General features: G+C 42.1%; 1 protein-coding gene across 1 annotated transcript in view; it reads left to right on the top strand.

Moving 5' to 3' along the window:
* The window catches only part of SEMA5B (semaphorin 5B), a 750,498-nt gene that overhangs the window by 565,352 nt on the left and 166,217 nt on the right, over nt 1-18,929 (top strand). The window contains 1 exon segment of the mRNA XM_029605220.1: nt 570-855. Within this exon segment, the coding sequence (XP_029461080.1) occupies nt 570-855 (286 nt within the window).

Below are 18,929 nucleotides of genomic sequence, written 5' to 3'. Positions count from 1 at the left end.
TTTTTACTGCTGGGTTTTGCACCGGTTTTCAAAATGAAATTGCATGTGCATGTTCGTTTTGAAAATTGTTGCAAATTTTGCATCCACTTTTCGTGCGGGTGACCCTTTTTTTTCACCAAAAACAATGCGCGTAGATTTGAAAATGCAAAGCTGTGCGTATTATTTTCCCACTCTGACCTGAACACGGCCTCCTCGTGCGGTTAAAAGTGCGTGTAATTCCTGACTCTACACATACTTTTTGCCTCATTGAGGGAGAGCAAGTTTCAGACTGCATGCATAAATCATTATTTACCTACGTAAATGGCTTTGAAAATTGTCCTCTAATTGCAGTTCTTTTCAACAGAAAATATTTTAGTACAAGAGAGGGGAGCCTAACTAGACTGAACACTTTGATAAAATTAGCATGGCACAGCAACATGCATTTTATTGTGCAGTTCAGAATAGTTCTGTTGCGGGAAAGATTTGATTGAATCGTTAAGGGAATTCTTTGTACTGCAGCTCGTTATGTTCCGTTAAAAAAAAAAACCCCAAAACGATAAGGAATGCAATGTGCGTGTCTTCCTTTCTAGAACCCAACTTCGTGGCTGCGTATGACATCGGCTTGTTCACGTACTTCTTTTTCCGCGAGAACGCCGTGGAACACGATTGTGGGAAGACCGTGTACTCCCGTGTGGCGAGGGTGTGCAAGAATGACATCGGGGGAAGGTTTTTGCTGGAAGACACCTGGACGACCTTCATGAAGGCAAGACTGAACTGTTCCCGTTCTGGAGAGATTCCCTTTTATTACAATGAGCTGCAGAGCACCTTCTTTCTACCTGAACAAGACCTGATCTACGGAGTCTTTACTACGAATGTGTGAGTTAATTATTACTCCTGTTTTGCCATTCCTGATAATGATTTGATGCATGCACTCTGGGGTCACTTTCATCCCTGGTCTTTTTGGACTCTCGGAGATCGAGTATCTCTGGAAATTCAGGCTTGTCCTAGTAGCAACAGTCAAACAAAGAGACTATTTGGGAGATACTATATGCAGGGTAGACAAAAAAAATAATCAAGTACACATGAGGTGGAGTATCTATGATTGAGGTCTGGGATTGGTGGGAGGAAAAGCCAGAGAGAGGGAGAAGGAGAGCTGGGAAGTATGGGGAAAGGATCAGGGAGAGGTAGAGGGAGAGCATAAGATGAGAAGAAGGAGAGCCAAGAATCAGCAAAAAGGAAATAGAATACGCAAGAGGGATCAATGGGAGAGGGTCAGGGAAGTGTAAAGATTGGAGATGAAGGAGGGAAAGAGGTAAAGCACAGAGAACTAGTTGGAGAAGAAAGATGGAGAGAAATGAAATTGAAGAAAGATCCGAGAGACAGGCGAGAGAGAAGGATAAAGAAAGGAGACAAGCTTAGAAGGAAAAAGAAAATGGAAAGGAAAACCAGGAAACAAAGTTAGATGAAAGCAGAGAAGAGACCAAGGGAGAAAAAAAACCCTGGCAGTCATGGCAGAGAAAAAGCAAAAGTAAGTATGCTGTTTACTATTTAGAATTTTTGTGAACTAGGGAGTTCACAAGACATCTCAAACACTTGAAAGAGGAGCAGTAGTAATTAAAGTTAAAGAATATAAGAATTGCCATACTGGGTCAGATAAGTATCCTGTCTTCTAACAGTGGCCAGTCCAAGTCATAAGTACCTGTCAAGTACCCAAACATTAAATAGATCCCAAGCTACTAATGCCAGCAACAAGCAGTGGCTATTCCCTATTCATTAATAGCAATTTATGGACTTCTCCTCCAGGAACTTATCCAAACCTTTTTTAAACCCAGCTACACTATCTGCCTTAACCACATCTTCTGTCAACAAATTCCAGAGCTTAATTGTACATTGAGTGAAAAATAATTTTCTCTGATTTGTTTTAAATGTGCTACTTGCTAACTTCATGACTGCCCACTAGTCCTTCTATTATCTGAAAGAGTAAATAACCGATTTTTACCTGTTAAAGTTTTATTTATTTATTTATTTATTTATTTATAGCATTTATATACCGGGAGTTCCTGTATAATATATATATCACCCCGGTTTACAAGGAACAAGAACTATCGCTTCATTTAGCGATTTACATAGAACAGATTAATCAAATTAACATATTAGTGGATAATTGCTGAACAGTTAATAAGTAACATGCCAGGCTCAAGGGGAACCTAGAGGAGCTTCCAGTGGAACTTAGTGGAGCTTACAGAACATGTGCGCGGCAGCGCGCACATGTTATAAAATTGGGTGTACATTTGTGTGCGCCGGGTAGCACACACAAATGTACCCCGCGCGCGTAAGATTGAAAATCTGTCCCACAGATTATAACGTATGCATATGTCTACCCCAACATACATGCATATATTTGGTTACATGTGAATATCTGCAATACATTGAAATCGCGTTCTTTTGATACCCATTGTATAAACATATGCGTGTCTATTTTATGCTCACAAAAAAATGTAATTTGCTCATCTAAAACCTGATTTACACACGGACCTCGGTATATTTTAAAACATGCTTGCATAATTGAAATGACCAGTTTGCTGATACGTTCACCAGTTCACCCAGTCCATCTCAATGAGACGCTCCTAGTACTTCACCCTGAATCCTCCCAAGTTCACCCAGACCTCCCACTTAACTATTGGAGACAACAGGCGAGTCTGATATCAATTGTGCTAGTTAATTATCAGGTGTAAAATTGCAAGAAATCATTCCCAGATATATTCACATAAATCTCTTGTAAAATAGTACATGCGTTCCTCTTGATTCCGCCCCAAAATGCCCTTTGACCCTGCCTCTTTTTTATGTAGTTAAATATGCGTGTCTTTTTTAATGTTTATAAAGTAGCACGTATGTGAGTACAAGCTACTTACATTTGTCTATGCTAATTTTACATGCAGAATGCCTTTGAAAATTCACCCCTTAGATTGTAAGCTCTTTGGGTCAGGAACTTATAGTACTTGAATTTAAATATTGCTGTAAACCACCTTAAGCATCGTTTGAAAAGGTGGGCTAAAAATTCCCCCCCTTCCCTAAAAAATAATTTTCTAAGTCCTGACCAGGAAGTGGATCAACCCTTTTATATTCTCCTCCAATGCGTCAGATTGGCAGCTTCCGTTGTCCGTGAAATATCTTTCCTGCCCATCTAATGTGCTTCAACCCCGCTCTGGAAGGACCATTTCCAAGCACGTATTATGTAGCTCATTTTTCTGCGGCTGTTCAATCTTTGGTCTCTCTGCATTGTGAACACCTGTTCTACTGCAAACTGGACGAAGGTCATTAACTCAGCCCGCCAAATGGCCATTAGCCTGTAGTGATTTTCAGTCATTATAGACCTGTACTTGAAATGTTAACTTAGAGGTGATATGTTATATACACCATTATGGCAATCTGTCATCTAAGTCTGATTCATGCATATTTCTTACTGCATATGCAAATTATTACTGGACCATCTCCAGTGTTCTCCTGTTAAAACAATAAAACATATTTGGGTGATTAGCTCATGAGGGACTGTTATATAGATTCAGGAAACTTTATTAGCAGATGACTATTTGTACATGTGCTACCAAGGTAATACATAAAGTAATTAAACAATAAAAGAACAGAAAAAAAAAGAAAATAATATATGCAAAATTATAGATTTTATTTTACTGTATTTTTATTAGAAATAATTTTTTTTTTAATTTCCTGACGTTGTTCCTGAGTCTTGAAACTCCAAGGGGGAAGACTCAGGAAGAAAGTCAAGAAAGATGTCTTCAAGGAAAGAGTGGTGGATGCATGGAATGCCCTCCCGGAGGAGGTGGTGAAGGTGAGAACGGTGCATGGGACAAGCACAGAGGATCCCTGCTGGCTACAGAAGGGACATGAACAAATGGGCTAACTTTTCTGTTGCACCTAAAGTTTTCATTTTTGCTTGGGGGTAGCTTGCACGGAGCGGCAGTTGCTTCTATCCTAAAAAATTTGCTGAGCAGGCTGGATGGACCATTTTGCCATCATTCACTGACTTACTTTAAGTACAGAAAGGACAATAAATACAGTGTTGGGATTCTGGAGGTGTTCAGTCTTGTCTCTAGTCCAAAGGAATACAATTTTCAAGCTTCACACAGAAGTGTAAAACACACTGGTAATTTTTACCTATAGAGTTTGCACCAATTTTCAAATTTTGAAAATTGCTGAAGAAAACGTATGCACACAACTTTGCACGTGGTTATTTTTTGTGGCTACTTTTCCGGGTAAATTTCTGTGCATATGTTTGCAAATCCAAACTTAGCACACCTTACTGCAAACCCTCCCCAGCTCTGCCCCCGGGAGCACCTCTCCTCACTCAGAGCTACTACACCCGTCGCTTTACCTGCATGTTCGATGGGTCATTTTCAAAAATCCCATTTGCACAGAAATGGCCATTTACCTGTGGAGATGGGTTTTAAAAGTTGCCTGGTGGCAGGATACAACGTATTTTGCTACCATGGCTGCTGATTATTGTATAACTTAGACGAAGCTTTGAGGCAGTTGGCCAAAAGATGACTATATTCCTCTGGTTGAGAAGGGTGATAATCATTTAAAATATGTAGCATTGGTGTGCTCGGTTATTATAAACGGCCTAAAATAGAAAAGCTGCTTTTAAGAGCTGCTTATGCCTTTGCTTGCTATTGCCTCATTTTGTAATGATCACCTGCAGCCATGTAGATTGATGTGTATGAACCCCTTTATTTTAAGGCTGATTCATAATCCAGTGAGTGACCATGCAGACAGTAGTTGGGGAAACCTCATATTGGTTTTATCTCATTCACAGGGTTACTGGCAAAACCAAATAGTAATCTTTCCAGTCTTCTTCACTGGACGGTCTTCATGCACTCTTCTTACAGTAACTTCATGAGACCTCTACTGGAACATTATTTTTGTAATTACAGTTGTGATCATACGTTTGCATACCCCTGGCAAAATTTGTAAGATGTGTAGCATTATAAGAAAATATGAGTGATCAGACAAAACATATGTCTGTTATGTTTAATGTGTTTCAAATTAAATTATTATGCATCACAGAATAGCACAATCATTAAACAAGCCAGAGCAATAAAGGAAATAATAAAATGGTTCTTTTCAAAAGTTTGCATACCCTTGAAAGTTTGGGTTGATAATATACACTCAAGTTGACACACAGGTTGAAATAGCAATGAAGGGTAGGTATCCACATCTGTGCCTTGTTTGATTGTAATTAGTGTCTGTGTATAAAAAGTGAATGAGTTTCTTAGCTCTTTAGAAACCCTTGAGCATTTCACATAGGGCTGCACTGACTTTGGTGGTTACTGAAGCATGGGAAAAGCAAAAGAACTGTCAAAAGATATGTGAGCAAAAGTAGTTCAACTTATAAATCAGGAAAAGGATATAAAAAGATATTCAAAGATTTGAAAATGCCAATCAGTACTGTTCAAATTCTGGTCAAGAAGTGGAAAATTAGAAGACCAAGAAAGATTTTAGATACAACTGCCAGGAAAATTTGTCAGGATGCAAAGAAAAACCCACAAGCAACTTCTACTGAAATACAGGTTTCTCTGAAAAAAAAATGGGATGGGTGTTTCAGCATGCACAATAAGGAGATACTTGAACAAAAACAGGCTGCATGGTAGAGTTTCACTGGTGTCATACAGCAAGACCACTTAGACTGTTCTATCAAATCAACAAATAATCTCACCTCGCTTAGAACAGTACCTATTGCAACATAAATTGTTACCCCACACTAAATGTTAAATACTGTAACAGCAACTTTTATTTCCTCAATAATTATCAAATTCACATAAATCATATTGCCTTACAAAACCTGTAATGTATAGCAGAATAATACTTCTCTAATCAATAAGATGTCTAAACATTGTTATTTGTATCAAAAACCCAATAAGACTCATATCCTGAAACCTCCCAATCAATCCCTTACTATAAATCACTCTCACTCACTCACCTCACTCACATACACATGCACTCATCTAAAAATTTAAATGCCTGCAGGCCAAAAAGTGCACTTAACTTGGTAAACAAAATATCCAGAATGATGGCATTCCGTCCTTATTATATTTGGGGAACAAAGTATCCAAGATGATGATAAACATCCTCAAAAAAGGTGTAATATGGAGCCAAAAAATATAAAAGATACTGTTAAAAAGAGTCCACAGTAAGATGTAACCAAATGTGGAGTAATTCCTTCTGGACCGTTCAACTCGGATAATAGTCGTGGCGACACACCATGGGGCAAAGCATTATTGTGATATATTACAGGTTTTGTAAGGCAATATGATTTATGTGAATTTGATAATTATTGAGGAAATAAAAGTTGCTGTTACAGTATTTAACATTTAGTCAGGTCGATACAGTAAAGTTTGCGGGAGAGCGCCTGCTCTCCCGGCGCACACACAGGCCAGTGACCTGTGCGCGCAATTCAGTAAACTAAAATATTTAAATTAGGGCCAGCGGTAAAAAGAGGCACTAGGGACACTAGCGCGTCCCTAGTGCCTCTGTTTGGACAGGAGCGGCAGCTGTCAGCGGGTTTGACAGCCAACGCTCAATTTTGCCGGCGTCGGTTCTCGAGCCTGCTGATAGCCAAGGGTTCAGAAACCGGACGCCGGCAAAATTGAGCGTCCGGTTTTCAAGCCACGGGCTGATTTTAAATGGGGTTTTTTTTTTTTAATTTTTAACTTTTTTTTAACTTTCGGGACCTCCGACTTAATATCGCCATGATATTAAGTCGGAGGATGCACAGAAAAGCAGTTTTTACTGCTTTTCTGTGCACTTCCCCGGCGCCGGCAGAAATTAATGTCTACCTTTGGGTAGGCGCTAATTTCTTAAAGTAAAATGTGTGGCTTGGCTGCACATTTTACTTAGTGAATCGCGTGGGAATGACTAATAGGGCCATCAACATGCATTTGCATGTTGCGGGCGCTATTAGTCTCAGGGGGGTTGGTCTCGCGTTTTCGACGCGCTAGTACCCCTTACTGAATAAGGGTTAAAGCTAACGCGTCAAAAACGTGCGTCCAAATGCCGGTTAACAGTTTTCTCCACCGGAGCGCACTGTACTGTATCGCCCTGAGTGTGGGGGTAACAATTTATGTTGCAATAGGTACTGTCCTAAGCGAGGTGATATTATTTGCATGGTAGAGTTGCCAGAAAAACGCCATTGCTGCACCAACGACACAAAACAGCCCCTTTTACAATACACCACACAGCACCTAGTTCTCTAAAAATTGAACTTTATGGTCACAACCATAAATGTATGTTTGGAGAGGAGTCAATACCATCACTACTGTGAAGCATGGAAATGGATCTCTGCAAATTTGGGGGGGGGGGGGGGGGTGAGCTACACCAGCGCAGGGAATTTAGACAAATTTGATGGCAGAATGAAAGCAGCATCTAATCAGAAAATACTGGAGGAGAACTTGAATTCATCAGCCAGGAAGCTGCGCATGGGGCACGCGTGGGCTTTCCAACTTGACAATGATCCGAAACGTAAGGCCAAGTCGACCTTCAGTGGCTGCAGCAGAAGAAAGTGAAGGTTCTGCAGTGGCCCTCACAGTCTCCTGACCTCAATATCACTGAGTCACTTTGGGGAGAACTCAAGCATGCAGGTCGTGTTAGAAAACCAAAGAATTTACAGGACCCGGAGGCTTTTTGCTAAGAGGAATGGGCAGTTTTACCACATGAGAAAATAAAGGGCCTGATTCACAACTATGACAAAAGACTGCAAGCCGTCATTGATGCAAAAGGGGGCAATGCACGATATTAGGAACTAAGGGTGTGCAAAATTTTGAACAGGACCATTTTATTATGTCCTTTATTGCTATGGTTTAATGTTTGTACTATTCTGTGATGCATAAAATAATTTAATATGAAACACATTAAGAATAACAGACATGTTTTGTCTGATCACTCATGTTTTCTTAAAATGCTACACATCTTACAAATTCTGATAGAAGTAGGTAAACTTGTGAAGACAATTGTATGACAAACCAGTTGAATTTGGGGATGTCTCATAGCAACACAGTAATTAAATGATGGTAGATAAAGACCAGAATGGCCCACCTAGTTTGCCCCATTTGCCCCATTTGATTATTGTACATCGGAGTTCCCACATGTGGCCCAACGCCAGCTCTCGCTCTTTGTATCTTTTAACTGACCTCTCCACCTTTTCCCTACCACTCCATATCCTCCTAAGCGCACCCAAAATCCGTTACAGTATTGGCTTCATCTTCTCTCCGAGTTAAAATCCAGTCTCAGCCTTTTAAAGCTTATCCTGCAAAGCTCAAAGCAACGTGGTCCTCTTCAACGGCTCTCCCGGAGCTTCTTTCGCTCCTAAGCTGTGGATGGTAATAGTCCAGAAATTCCACTGGCCTGGCTGGAATTTACAAGTGCAAATGACTTGTAAGCATGCTTGTTCCTAACCAAGCTTTGAAACTTGGAAGGTTTTTACCTCTTGAATCTTCAAAGGAGGAAAAAACTCCTTGCTTTGTGATAGACGAGCTGAATGGACACAATGCAAGAGAGAGAGAGACTACAAATGTTACATTGGCAACACACTGTGGCTCAGAGCCCCCCCCCAAAAAAGGAGTGAAATTCTTGCCCCATAAATTTTTAAAAAATGGGAAAACTGACACGGTAGCATCCCTGATTTCTTAAGATTAAGAAGGGTAGGTACGGAATAAGTAGAAAGGGCTTTCAAAATCTTGCGCGAGGAAATGCTGCCAATTGAATGATTGCATTTTCCTCCGAGTCCTGAAATTGTGAGAAATTGAGATCTGTTGTTCATTATAGATGGTAACATTTTTAATCCACATTTGCATCTCTTTCATTTCATTTTTTCCTAAATTACTTTTTTATTGCTCTTAAAATTAATCAAAGGATGATGTTGCCTTGGGTAGAACTGACCTCACTGTTCTTCTGCAAGCGACTGGAACGTTCTGCCGGTGCGATTTTGCTTTCAGTCGTGTCCACCCTTTAGAGGCCGGTTCACTGTGTGAGTGCTATTGTTTAGTGCGCTTGCTATCGCGATTTAGCCGGCCTGTGCTCTGATGGTCTCGCAGTACGCCATTGATTTGCTGCAGTGCAAACCTGCTCTTGATTGCAGCTTATTTGCTGTTAGGCCCCAGTCACAAGCCAGCAAAATGTGGAGCACGATTCTGCAAGCTTTGCTCCTTGCTGAAGGCTGATGTTGAGGGGCTAATGTACCAGCACAGCACACTAGCCCCTCCTCAATCCGTGTTCCCCCTCGTCCTCCCCTGCATCATGCTGGTAGCCCCTATCCGTCTCCCTTGCCCACTCAGCCCACATTGAAAAACCCCGGCCTTCTTGCCTCCTCTCCACAGCATTCCCTTACATGCTGCCTGCTCGCTGTTGCTGCTGTAATGACCCCACTTAAAGGCTCAAAGTGTAAAGCAGTGCTGAGTGGTGCCATGACATTGTTACGGCAGTGACACTGAGCTGTCAGGAAATAAGGGGATCTCCTTCCGCCACCAGAGGGAAGGACCCAGCTAGGCTGGGTGGGGTTGGGGGCTCCTGGTGAAATCAGAGTGTAGTGTTGGGTGGAGGGTGTTAGTGTTGGTCAGGGTTGCTGTGTGAGAGACATGGTTTGGGGCTTTCAGGGACTGGGGGGGAGGGGGGGTATATTCTCCAGGGATAACTGGCTCTTTATCTTTGGCCAGTTAGCAAGGGGCAGAGAAATACATTTTTATATGGAGAGTGCAGCCATGCTCAAAGGGCTGCATTCCCTTGAACAGGATCCGCTGAGCAAAGTTGGCTTCTGCATATAATTAGTTGAGGCAACTGGGCACAAAAAGCCAAGGATAAGGCAAGAATCATTTTTTGGTAGGTTACTGTGAGGGTAGTTTAGTGATTCAGCCTTTTAGTGCGTCATTGTTGGATGTCTTTGCGTGCCTTACTGAAAAAAAAGGATTTGCATCTCTCTCAGCTCTGTTGCATATACAGGTATACTTTATTCAGAGAGTATGATCATATGAAAGCACACTCTGATGTTTCAGACGCTCGGCTTCAATTAACTCGCCACGCACCACGCTGCTCTCTACTGCCCCTCGCCTTACACTCCTGTGGCAGGGATTACAGACATGGAGTGCACAGATCCATTCAATGCTGGAGGGTCTGTCTCCGACTCTCTGTCAGTGAACAATTTACAATACATTAAAGGCTTTGCTTATCAAGGCTATAGTCTAAGAATGCAAGAAAAGCCTTTGGCAAATCCAGCCCCCATGCATCTAATTCGGTGATTAATTATTAGTAACAATGATGGACTTTGCAGATTCTGAAGAATATTTTTTCAAGACTTCCAAAGACATTCTTGTGTATCATCTGACAAAAGACCCAGTGATCGCTCTCCTTTTCGCATCCATTAGTGTTTGCGTGTATACTGCATGCACAATAACTTTGATTAAGATTTTACACACTGCTGAATATTAACATATGGACCGCATTACTGATACCAACTTATAACTTCTCTTTAAAACACTTTTAAGAAATGAAACATGGGCCCAGCTCAGTGGATGTGAACGGCAGAGGCAAACGTTTGTTTTTTTTTAACAGAAGGTCACATTAGTGGCTCCTACCTGCATTGGGATGGGGATCAGCCCTTAGAGCTCCAGATGAAGAGATGGGAGCAGGGGAGATCCCCCTCGAATGCTATCCAGATGCCTTCTTCCTGCTAACCCTGTGATCAGCTGTTCCTGTGAACAGCTGATCTTACTTTTTTTTTTTTTATTGCCACAAGTCCAGCTTCCAGGTTTATGGTAATTAAAAAAAAAAAAAAAAAAAGCAGACGGGCTGTTCATGGGAATAGCTGATTGTGGGGCTGGTAGGAAGGAGGCATGGAGAGGCCGAGGGGCAGGAGGAGGAGAGAGAACCATTGCACATGTGGACCTGCCACTTTGCAGCGCGCCACGGGCCAAAACATATGAGGTCACTGTGGGCTGGAAGAAAGACATTGTGTTCAGTGGTTTTCTGCCAGATCATGCCAGGTCACCATCCGGGAACCTTTTTGAACCTGCATCCTTTTCCCCATTGCAGCCAGAGTGGAAGGTGAAGGCTGCTGCTAGCCCCGTCATGGTATATATATTTTTTTTAATTAGAAATTTAGCACTGGTTTCGTGCCAGTTTTGGCCTGTGGGCTGTAGTTTGCCTGTGGACCATGGGCTATAGGTTTTATTCCCAGTTCAGGTCTTTCACTCCCCAGTTCGGCCAGGGTTGGGGACTCTGCGGAGACAGCATTGAAAACATCTAGGCTAGAAGGAGGCCTACTTATCACACAACTATGATGCCTAGTGGCTAGATTTAGGGCCCTCGATTGCAGGTTTTCAGAAGAGCCCTGGGGAGGACTGGGCTAGGTGAGATGATCAAGGATATAAAACAGGGTTAAAATCTTCAGATAGCTGAGAATGAAGGCTCCTCGTGTCAGCTCCCAGTCCTGGTCCTGGCTGAACTAGAAGCCCAAAGGACAGGAGGAAACTGGCAGCCCCTCTGCCACTCTAAAAAAAACTAGAAATGAAGAGTTTCTCTTAACTGGCATAATTTCAAGGTTTGGTATCTCAGTTTTGATGGCAATAACTTTGTTGTAAGAATTATTACAAACCAGTGGTGAACAGGGAATAGATTAACTGTTCCTTGTATTGCAATACTGGCTTAAGTCAGCAATAATGAGGCTTTTAAGAAAATGCTTCTGCAGCATCGCAAGGTTTGTTATTTCAAAGTTTACTGTAAGGATACAGAGAGCACATTAAAACAGTGTTTTATCTCTGATCTTTCAGGAAATATCAATGCTGACAATGGATAGGCCTCAGAGTCTGCAATGCGCAAAACTATGCCATGTATTCAAATCCAGAGCGTGGCTGTTTGTGGGGATTCATTGCATCACCATGTGAAGAAATATGGCCCAGCCAAAAGCAGTTAATTCTAGAGCTAAAGGAGTGGCGGGTACATTGAGACTTCTGCTGCTAGAAGGATTTCATATCTTTGCTTCTGAAGCATTCTGACCCTAAGTTCACAACCACAAGTCCAGAGTCATTTTGGTATTCTAAAGACACTAGGGCAATTTTAAGCTGAAGGCTCCCTTGATACTGCCTTTCACTGGAAGCAGGCACCAATAGCTAGAGGGATTTCAGACCATAAATTAGGATATGTTTGTAATGAGCGGCGTGGGTTTGAGCCCTTTGTGCTGCAGTGTAGTTGATGAAGCCTCATAGGCAAACCTACGAGGCCTACCCATGCAGCTGACGAATGTGCCCCTTACCAGCCACCTCCCCCACAGGTTGAGCCCTTGGGTTTGGGTGACCGGCAGAACTTAGATGGATCCCTGGGGGCAGTGAAGAGAGAAAGAGTCCAAAGGCATGCTGGGGTCAAGACAGGCAGCAAGATGAAGACACAGGCCAAAAGTCGGGGCAGCCACAGGCAAACATAGTCAGGTCCAAGGCCAGAGATAGATACCAAGCAATCAGACCAAGATGGAGGAAGACACAGGAAGGAACTTGACGAGCCATGGAGAAGGGAAAGAGGCAGGATGAAACAAGCTGGACAGGACACGGCAGGACGAGGCAAGGTGGAACAAGGCAAGGCTGAATGAGGCATGGCAGGAAGAATAGGAATGAGGAACGCCAGACAAACAGGAACCAGGAACTCGAGAGCAATACACACTGCTGACGCAGGAGATATGTTGCTGAGGCCTCTTGGCAGCATTCTGAGACCTCTTATATACTAAGAGTCAGTGATGTCATCAAAGGGCACCACGGGGACCTTTCCTACCACGGCCCCTTTAAGAGGCAGAGCGCACGTAGGAAGGCCCCATGCTGAAGCAGGAGGATAACAGCATCTGTCGGCCGGTGGCATCTCCACCACGGGTGGGCCCGATGGCATTGAGGGTGAGTTAGGCGGCTTGTGGGATCTTCCTGTGAGCTGCTGATCTTAACAAAGTTATTAGTCTCATTATTTATGAATGAGAATGCACTGAAGTGAATGAGTCCAGTGAGACGGGTAATTGGTGGAGTTGCATTACAGATGAGTTACATAGTAACACAGAGGTTGATATTCAAAGCCTTTGTGCATGTAACTTTTCGAGTTATGCACACTGAAGCAGAGTTTAGAAATTTTACATTGACTGCATAAACCTTTTGTGTACACACAAGAAGAGGCATCAAAGGAGGTATTCTGGAGGTGGGACTAAATTTTAGCCGGTGAGCACACATATTGAGTGTTGCCCAGCTAACAGTTGTGTGCACAAATCTGGTCGGTAAAAAAGCTGTCCTGACTTTACCCTGTTAAAGTTACATGGTTAAAAGGTGAGTTGAAAGAGGCTATTTTAGCCAAAAAAACATCCTTCAAAAATAGGAAGAAGGATCCATCTGAAGAAAATAGGATAAAACATAAGCATTGTCAAGTTAAGTGTAAAACATTGATAAGACAGGCGAAGAGAGAATTTGAAATGAAGTTGGCCATAGAGGCAAAAACTCATAATAAAAACTTTTAAAAAATATATCTGAAGCAAGAAACCTGTGAGGGAGTCGGTTGGACCATTAGATGACCGAGGGGTTAAAGGGGCTCTCAGGGAAGATAAGGCCATTGCAGACAGACTAAATGAATTCTTTGCTTCTGTGTTTACTAATGAGGATGTTGGGGAGATACCAGTTCCGGAGATGGTTTTCAGGGGTGATGAGTCAGACAAACTGAACGAAATCACTGTGAACCTGGAAGATGTAGTAGGCCAGATTGACAAAATAATGAGAAGCAAATCACCTGGACCAGATAGTATGCATCCTAGGGTACCGAAGGAACTAAAAAATGAAATTTCTGATCTATTAGTTAAAATTTGTAACCTATCATTAAAATCATCCATTGTACCTGAAGACTGAAGGGTGGCCAATGTAACCCCAATATTTAAAAAAGGCTCCAGGGGCGATCCGGGTAACTATAGACCAGTGAGCCTGACTTCAGTGCCGGGAAAAATAGTAGAAACTATTCTCAAGATCAAAATCGTAGAGCATATAGAAAGACATGGTTTAATGGAACACAGTCAACATGGATTTACCCAAGGGAAGTCTTGCCTAACAAATCTGCTTCATTTTTTTGAAGGGGTTAATAAACATGTGGATAAAGGTGAACCAGTGGATGTAGTGTATTTGGATTTTCAGAAGGCGTTTGACAAAGTCCCTCATGAGAGGCTTCTAAGAAAACTAAAAAGTCATGGGACAGGAGGTGATGTCTTTTCGTGGATTACAAACTGGTTAAAAGACAGGAACCAGAGAATAAGAATAAATGGTCAATTTTCTCAGTGGAAAAGGGTAAACAGTGGAGTGCCTCAGGGATCTGTACTTGGACCGGTGCTTTTCAATATATATATAAATGGTCTGGAAAGGAATACGACGAGTGAGGTTATCAAATTTGCGGATGATACAAAATTATTTAGAGTAGTTAAATCACAAGCAGATTGTGATAAATTATAGGAGGACCTTGCAATACTGGAAGATTGGGCATCTAAATGGCAGATGAAATTTAATGTGGACAAGTGCAAGGTGTTGCATATAGGGAAAAATAACCGTTGCTGTAGTTACACGATGTTAGGTTCCATATTAGGAGCTACCACCCAGGAAAAAGATCTAGGCATCATAGTGGATAATACTTTAACATCGTCAGCTCAGTGTGCTGTGGCAGTCAAAAAAGCAAACAGAATGTTAGGAATTATTGGGAAGGGAATGGTTAATAAAACAGAAAATGTCATAATGCCTCTATATCGCTCCATGGTGAGACCGCACCTTGAATACTGTGTACAATTCTGGTCACCGCATCTCAAAAAATATATAGTTGCGATGGAGAAGGTATAGAGAAGGGCAACCAAAATGATAAAGGGGATGGAACAGCTCCCCTATGAGGAAAGGCTGAAGAGGTTAGGGCTGTTCAGCTTGGAGAAGAGACAGCTGATGGGGGATATGATAGTGATCTTTAAGATCATGAGAGATCTTGAACAAGTAGATGTGAATCAATTATTTACACTTTTGAATAATAGAAGGACTAGGGGGCATTCCATGAAATTAGCAAGTAGCACATTTAAGACTAATCGGAGAAAATTCTTTTTCACTCAACACACAATAAAGCTCTGTAATTTGTTGCCAGAGGATGTGGTTAGAGCAGTTAGTGTAGCTGGGTTCAAAAAAGGTTTGGATAAGTTCTTGGAGGAGAAGTTCATTAACTGCTCGTAATCAAGTTTACTTAGGGAATAGCCACTGCTTTTAATTGCATCAGTAGCATGGGATCTTCTTGGTGTTTGGGTAATTGCCAGGTTCTTATGGCCTGGTTTGGCCTCTGTTGGAAACAGGATGCTGGGCTTGATGGACCCTTGGTCTGACCCAGCATGGCAATTTCTTATGTTCTTATGTTCTTAAATATGTACCTTTATCCAAGTACATTCAGAGGATACTTGTGCGCTTAGATTCAGCGAAATATCCATGAAAAGTTATGTGCGTGTCTTTGCCCAGGAAAAATTTGCCCCTTGCCAGCTTACAGAATATTGACCTCATAATAGGTGATGGCAGATAAAGACTAATTGGCTCATCCCGTCTTCCTAGTAATTCCAGCCCACACTGCTAAGGATATATCCCAGTTGTCAGTCGTAGAGCATGACCACTAGTAGGATAATCATTCCATACCCAGAGCAGTTTTTCCTCATTGTTTATTTACTCTATATCACACGTTTCCAACTGGGGGGGGGGGGGGGGGATCAAGGTGTGTTCACAATAAGTTTGAAGATAGGATTACAGAGTGGGCATCTACAAGGTATAGTACTAGTTTGGTTTACAAGTTAGAATAGGATTGTGGTACAATGTGCATGTTTCTGAGGTAGTAGCTGTGAGTAAATAGTGTCAACAGTAGTATTAGTAAGATACTTAGTGCCTGAGAGAGAGGGCAGTAACATTCATTCTCTACCATCCTTAATTCACCACCCAGCTGTCTCCCTCCACTTCCCCAGTGGCTCACCACCAAGCTTTGTAATAATTTAAATAGCTACCAAAACTAATGAGTCTGATGCAGTCTCCTAGGTTTCTGTGTTGTTGCTTGGTAGTATCCAGTCACTACCAATCTGCCAGCATTGTCCCGGTTGATTCTTGGGAGCTGTAGCCGGCAGGTTCCAACCCGGCTACCCCATGGCCTGCAGTGTCGTTTGATCATGCTTCCTTTATCCATGCTTTCTTTTTTCCTCATCATCCCTCCCTATGCCTCTGCTCTCAAAACTAATGAAGTGTAGGTTGTTTGCAATACTGCACCCTCCCAGTCCTGTTCCTATCCTGTCCCAGGCATGCTTATATTGTGTCATGGTTCTGGTTTTCACCACTTCTGCTGGTTAGTTACTCCAGGCACCCAGCATTCCGCTCATGTTTCCTCTGAACCTTCCTCCCTCCTTCATATCATGAGCCCCTTGCCTTTGAAATTCCTTTTCTATGGAAAATTTCATCTTCCTATAAGTTATTGAAGTGTATCAAATATATCAGGTGAACTTTCAAAGGATGCATGTAAATGTAACATATTGTCATAGCAATATTCAAAAGCCATTTACCCTTGTTAAGTGCACTTAAAGTGGGCAAAACCTATTGATGTCAATGGCATATATTGTAGCAATTTTCAAAAGCCCATTTACATGGATAAAGTGCACTTACACATGTAAAACACAGTTTAGGTGTGTAGATGCTTTTGAAAATGAAACCCTAGGAAGGTTGCTATCATATCTCCTCTTTCCATTCTTTTCTCCAGTAAGTACATTTTGGCAGGCCGATTCAGTAAACATCACAGGAGAATGAGTGCTCCGTGCTGAGCGCCCGCTCTCCCGAAGCGTGCCCAATCCCCCCTCTCCTGGGCATGCAGTCCTATATTTAAACAAGGGATTGTGCTAAAAGGAGGTGCTAGGGACGATTACATGCCCCTAGCGCTTCCTTGGCCCAGGGGAGGTGGCTCTGTCAGGGGTTCAGGAAACCGATGCTCAATTTTAAGAGCGTCAGTTTTCCGAACCTGCTGACAGCGATCGGTTAGGAAAATGGATGCCAATAAAATTGAGCGTCTGTTCTCCTAACAGGACCGGCTGGTGCATTTTTTTTTTTTTTTACGCTTTTGGTTCCTCCAACTTAATGATGTCCTTATGAGAGTACAGCCTCCAGAGCCGAGCACCGTACTCAAGATGGGCTCTCGCTAGTGACTTACTCGTGGGCAATGCTACCACCTTTTTCCTGCTGACAATACCTCCACTTACACAATCAATACTACTGTTAGCTTCCCTTTCTCTCTTGCTTCAGGTATTCTGAGAAGATCACTTCTAGATGTTTTGCTTGTTTTAACAGTTTCGAGTTCTTGCCCTCCTAAATGAAATGTAGCTAATGGATATCTGTGTCCCGTCCCCCATCCCCCCTCCCCCCCCACCATCTGCAAACAAGCAGTTCTAGCACTGTACCCTATGGAACTTTATCTTCACCACAGTGGACTCCATTGATCACCACTTCCTGATCTCTGTCGCTCGACCTGTTCCTACGCTCATACAGTTGATATGTGAAATGTGCTCTGGGAGTTTGGAGGCTTCCCCCACCAACACACTTTTCTTTTTGACCTTTGCTTAACCATTTGGGTTTGCATAAACCATTCAAGTGCCTACATTAGAACATTCCTACTCAGACAGGAGTTTCCGGCCTAACCTAAAGGTTTGGGCCCTCACCTGGCATGGACACCGGATCCCAGTGAAGTAACTCAAAACCTTGAATTAAACGCCTGTTACAGCACTTTCACAGCCCCTTTATCTTTGTCAGAAAATGGAAAGCTGTCGCCTAGGAATGCCTTCAAGTCTCCTTTTCTGTGAAAAATAAAATAGAGAGCTCCTTGGCCCACTGAGACAGGTGTCACGTTCCCATCCTCAGGTGGTAAACAAACTTACCACTGGGAATGGTGATAAACCTCAAAACAACAAAAACATATATATATATATATATATATATATATATTGGAGGTAATTTTCAAAAGGATTTACACACATAAATGGGCTTTTGAAAATTGCTAAGATAAATGCTACTTTTATGCGCGTAAATCCTTTAAAAAATTACCTCCATAATTTGTATTCTACTTGATAATTTTTTGCAAAAGGTTTCTTAAAGGACTTATTTTTTAAAAGTAATCTTCTCTCAGAAGGAAAAGAGAACCCTATGTGAAAACCGCATTTTAATGAAGAATCTTCAAATGACTGCAGTGGAAGTTGAATATTGCTGTACACTTCTGACACTGGATAGATGATTACTTTTCCTTGAGGTCTGTGTCCGAAGCTTGAGGAATTATGCACAAAGGAATACTATGTTGACTTTCATAGCATTGAAAAGCTAAATCAAGAGATCTGATCAGATCACGAGTTCCTCCACCCATATGGACTTGACGGTTCAGTCAACAGTAGATTCTTTGCCAAATGTGCCTCACTGCTTACCTATAGCAAATCACAGTTAATTATATCCCACTGCAGACGTTCACACTACAGGCGTTGAACATGCAGTGGTAATGCGGAAATAAATAAATAAATAAATGATTTCCATTCACAAAAAATGCAGGCAGTAGCTTGCTGGTTATGGCAGTTACTACTCCTAACCAAATAAGCCTGATACTTCACTTTCAATGCCTATCCAGCATAGCTCTCTGCTTCAACGGCAAGGGGAAAAGTCTGATTCTTCACGCATATCCAGCACAGCTCTCTGCTTCACGGCAGGGGAGGAAGACTGATACTTCACACATATTTTATCCCCATACAGTTCTTTTTACTCCTCCCCATTCCTCTTTTTTCCTCTCTCTCAATTATTCTACCCCTGTTTTTTGTAACTGCTTCCCCCTTGCACTAGTTTAGTTCTACTGTTCAATGCACCCCT

The sequence above is a fragment of the Rhinatrema bivittatum genome, chromosome 6, assembly GCF_901001135.1.
Source record: "Rhinatrema bivittatum chromosome 6, aRhiBiv1.1, whole genome shotgun sequence".
Lineage (NCBI taxonomy): Eukaryota > Metazoa > Chordata > Amphibia > Gymnophiona > Rhinatrematidae > Rhinatrema > Rhinatrema bivittatum.
The sequence above is the reverse complement of the archived record's forward strand: the minus strand, read 5'-3'. Positions and strand labels throughout refer to the sequence as shown.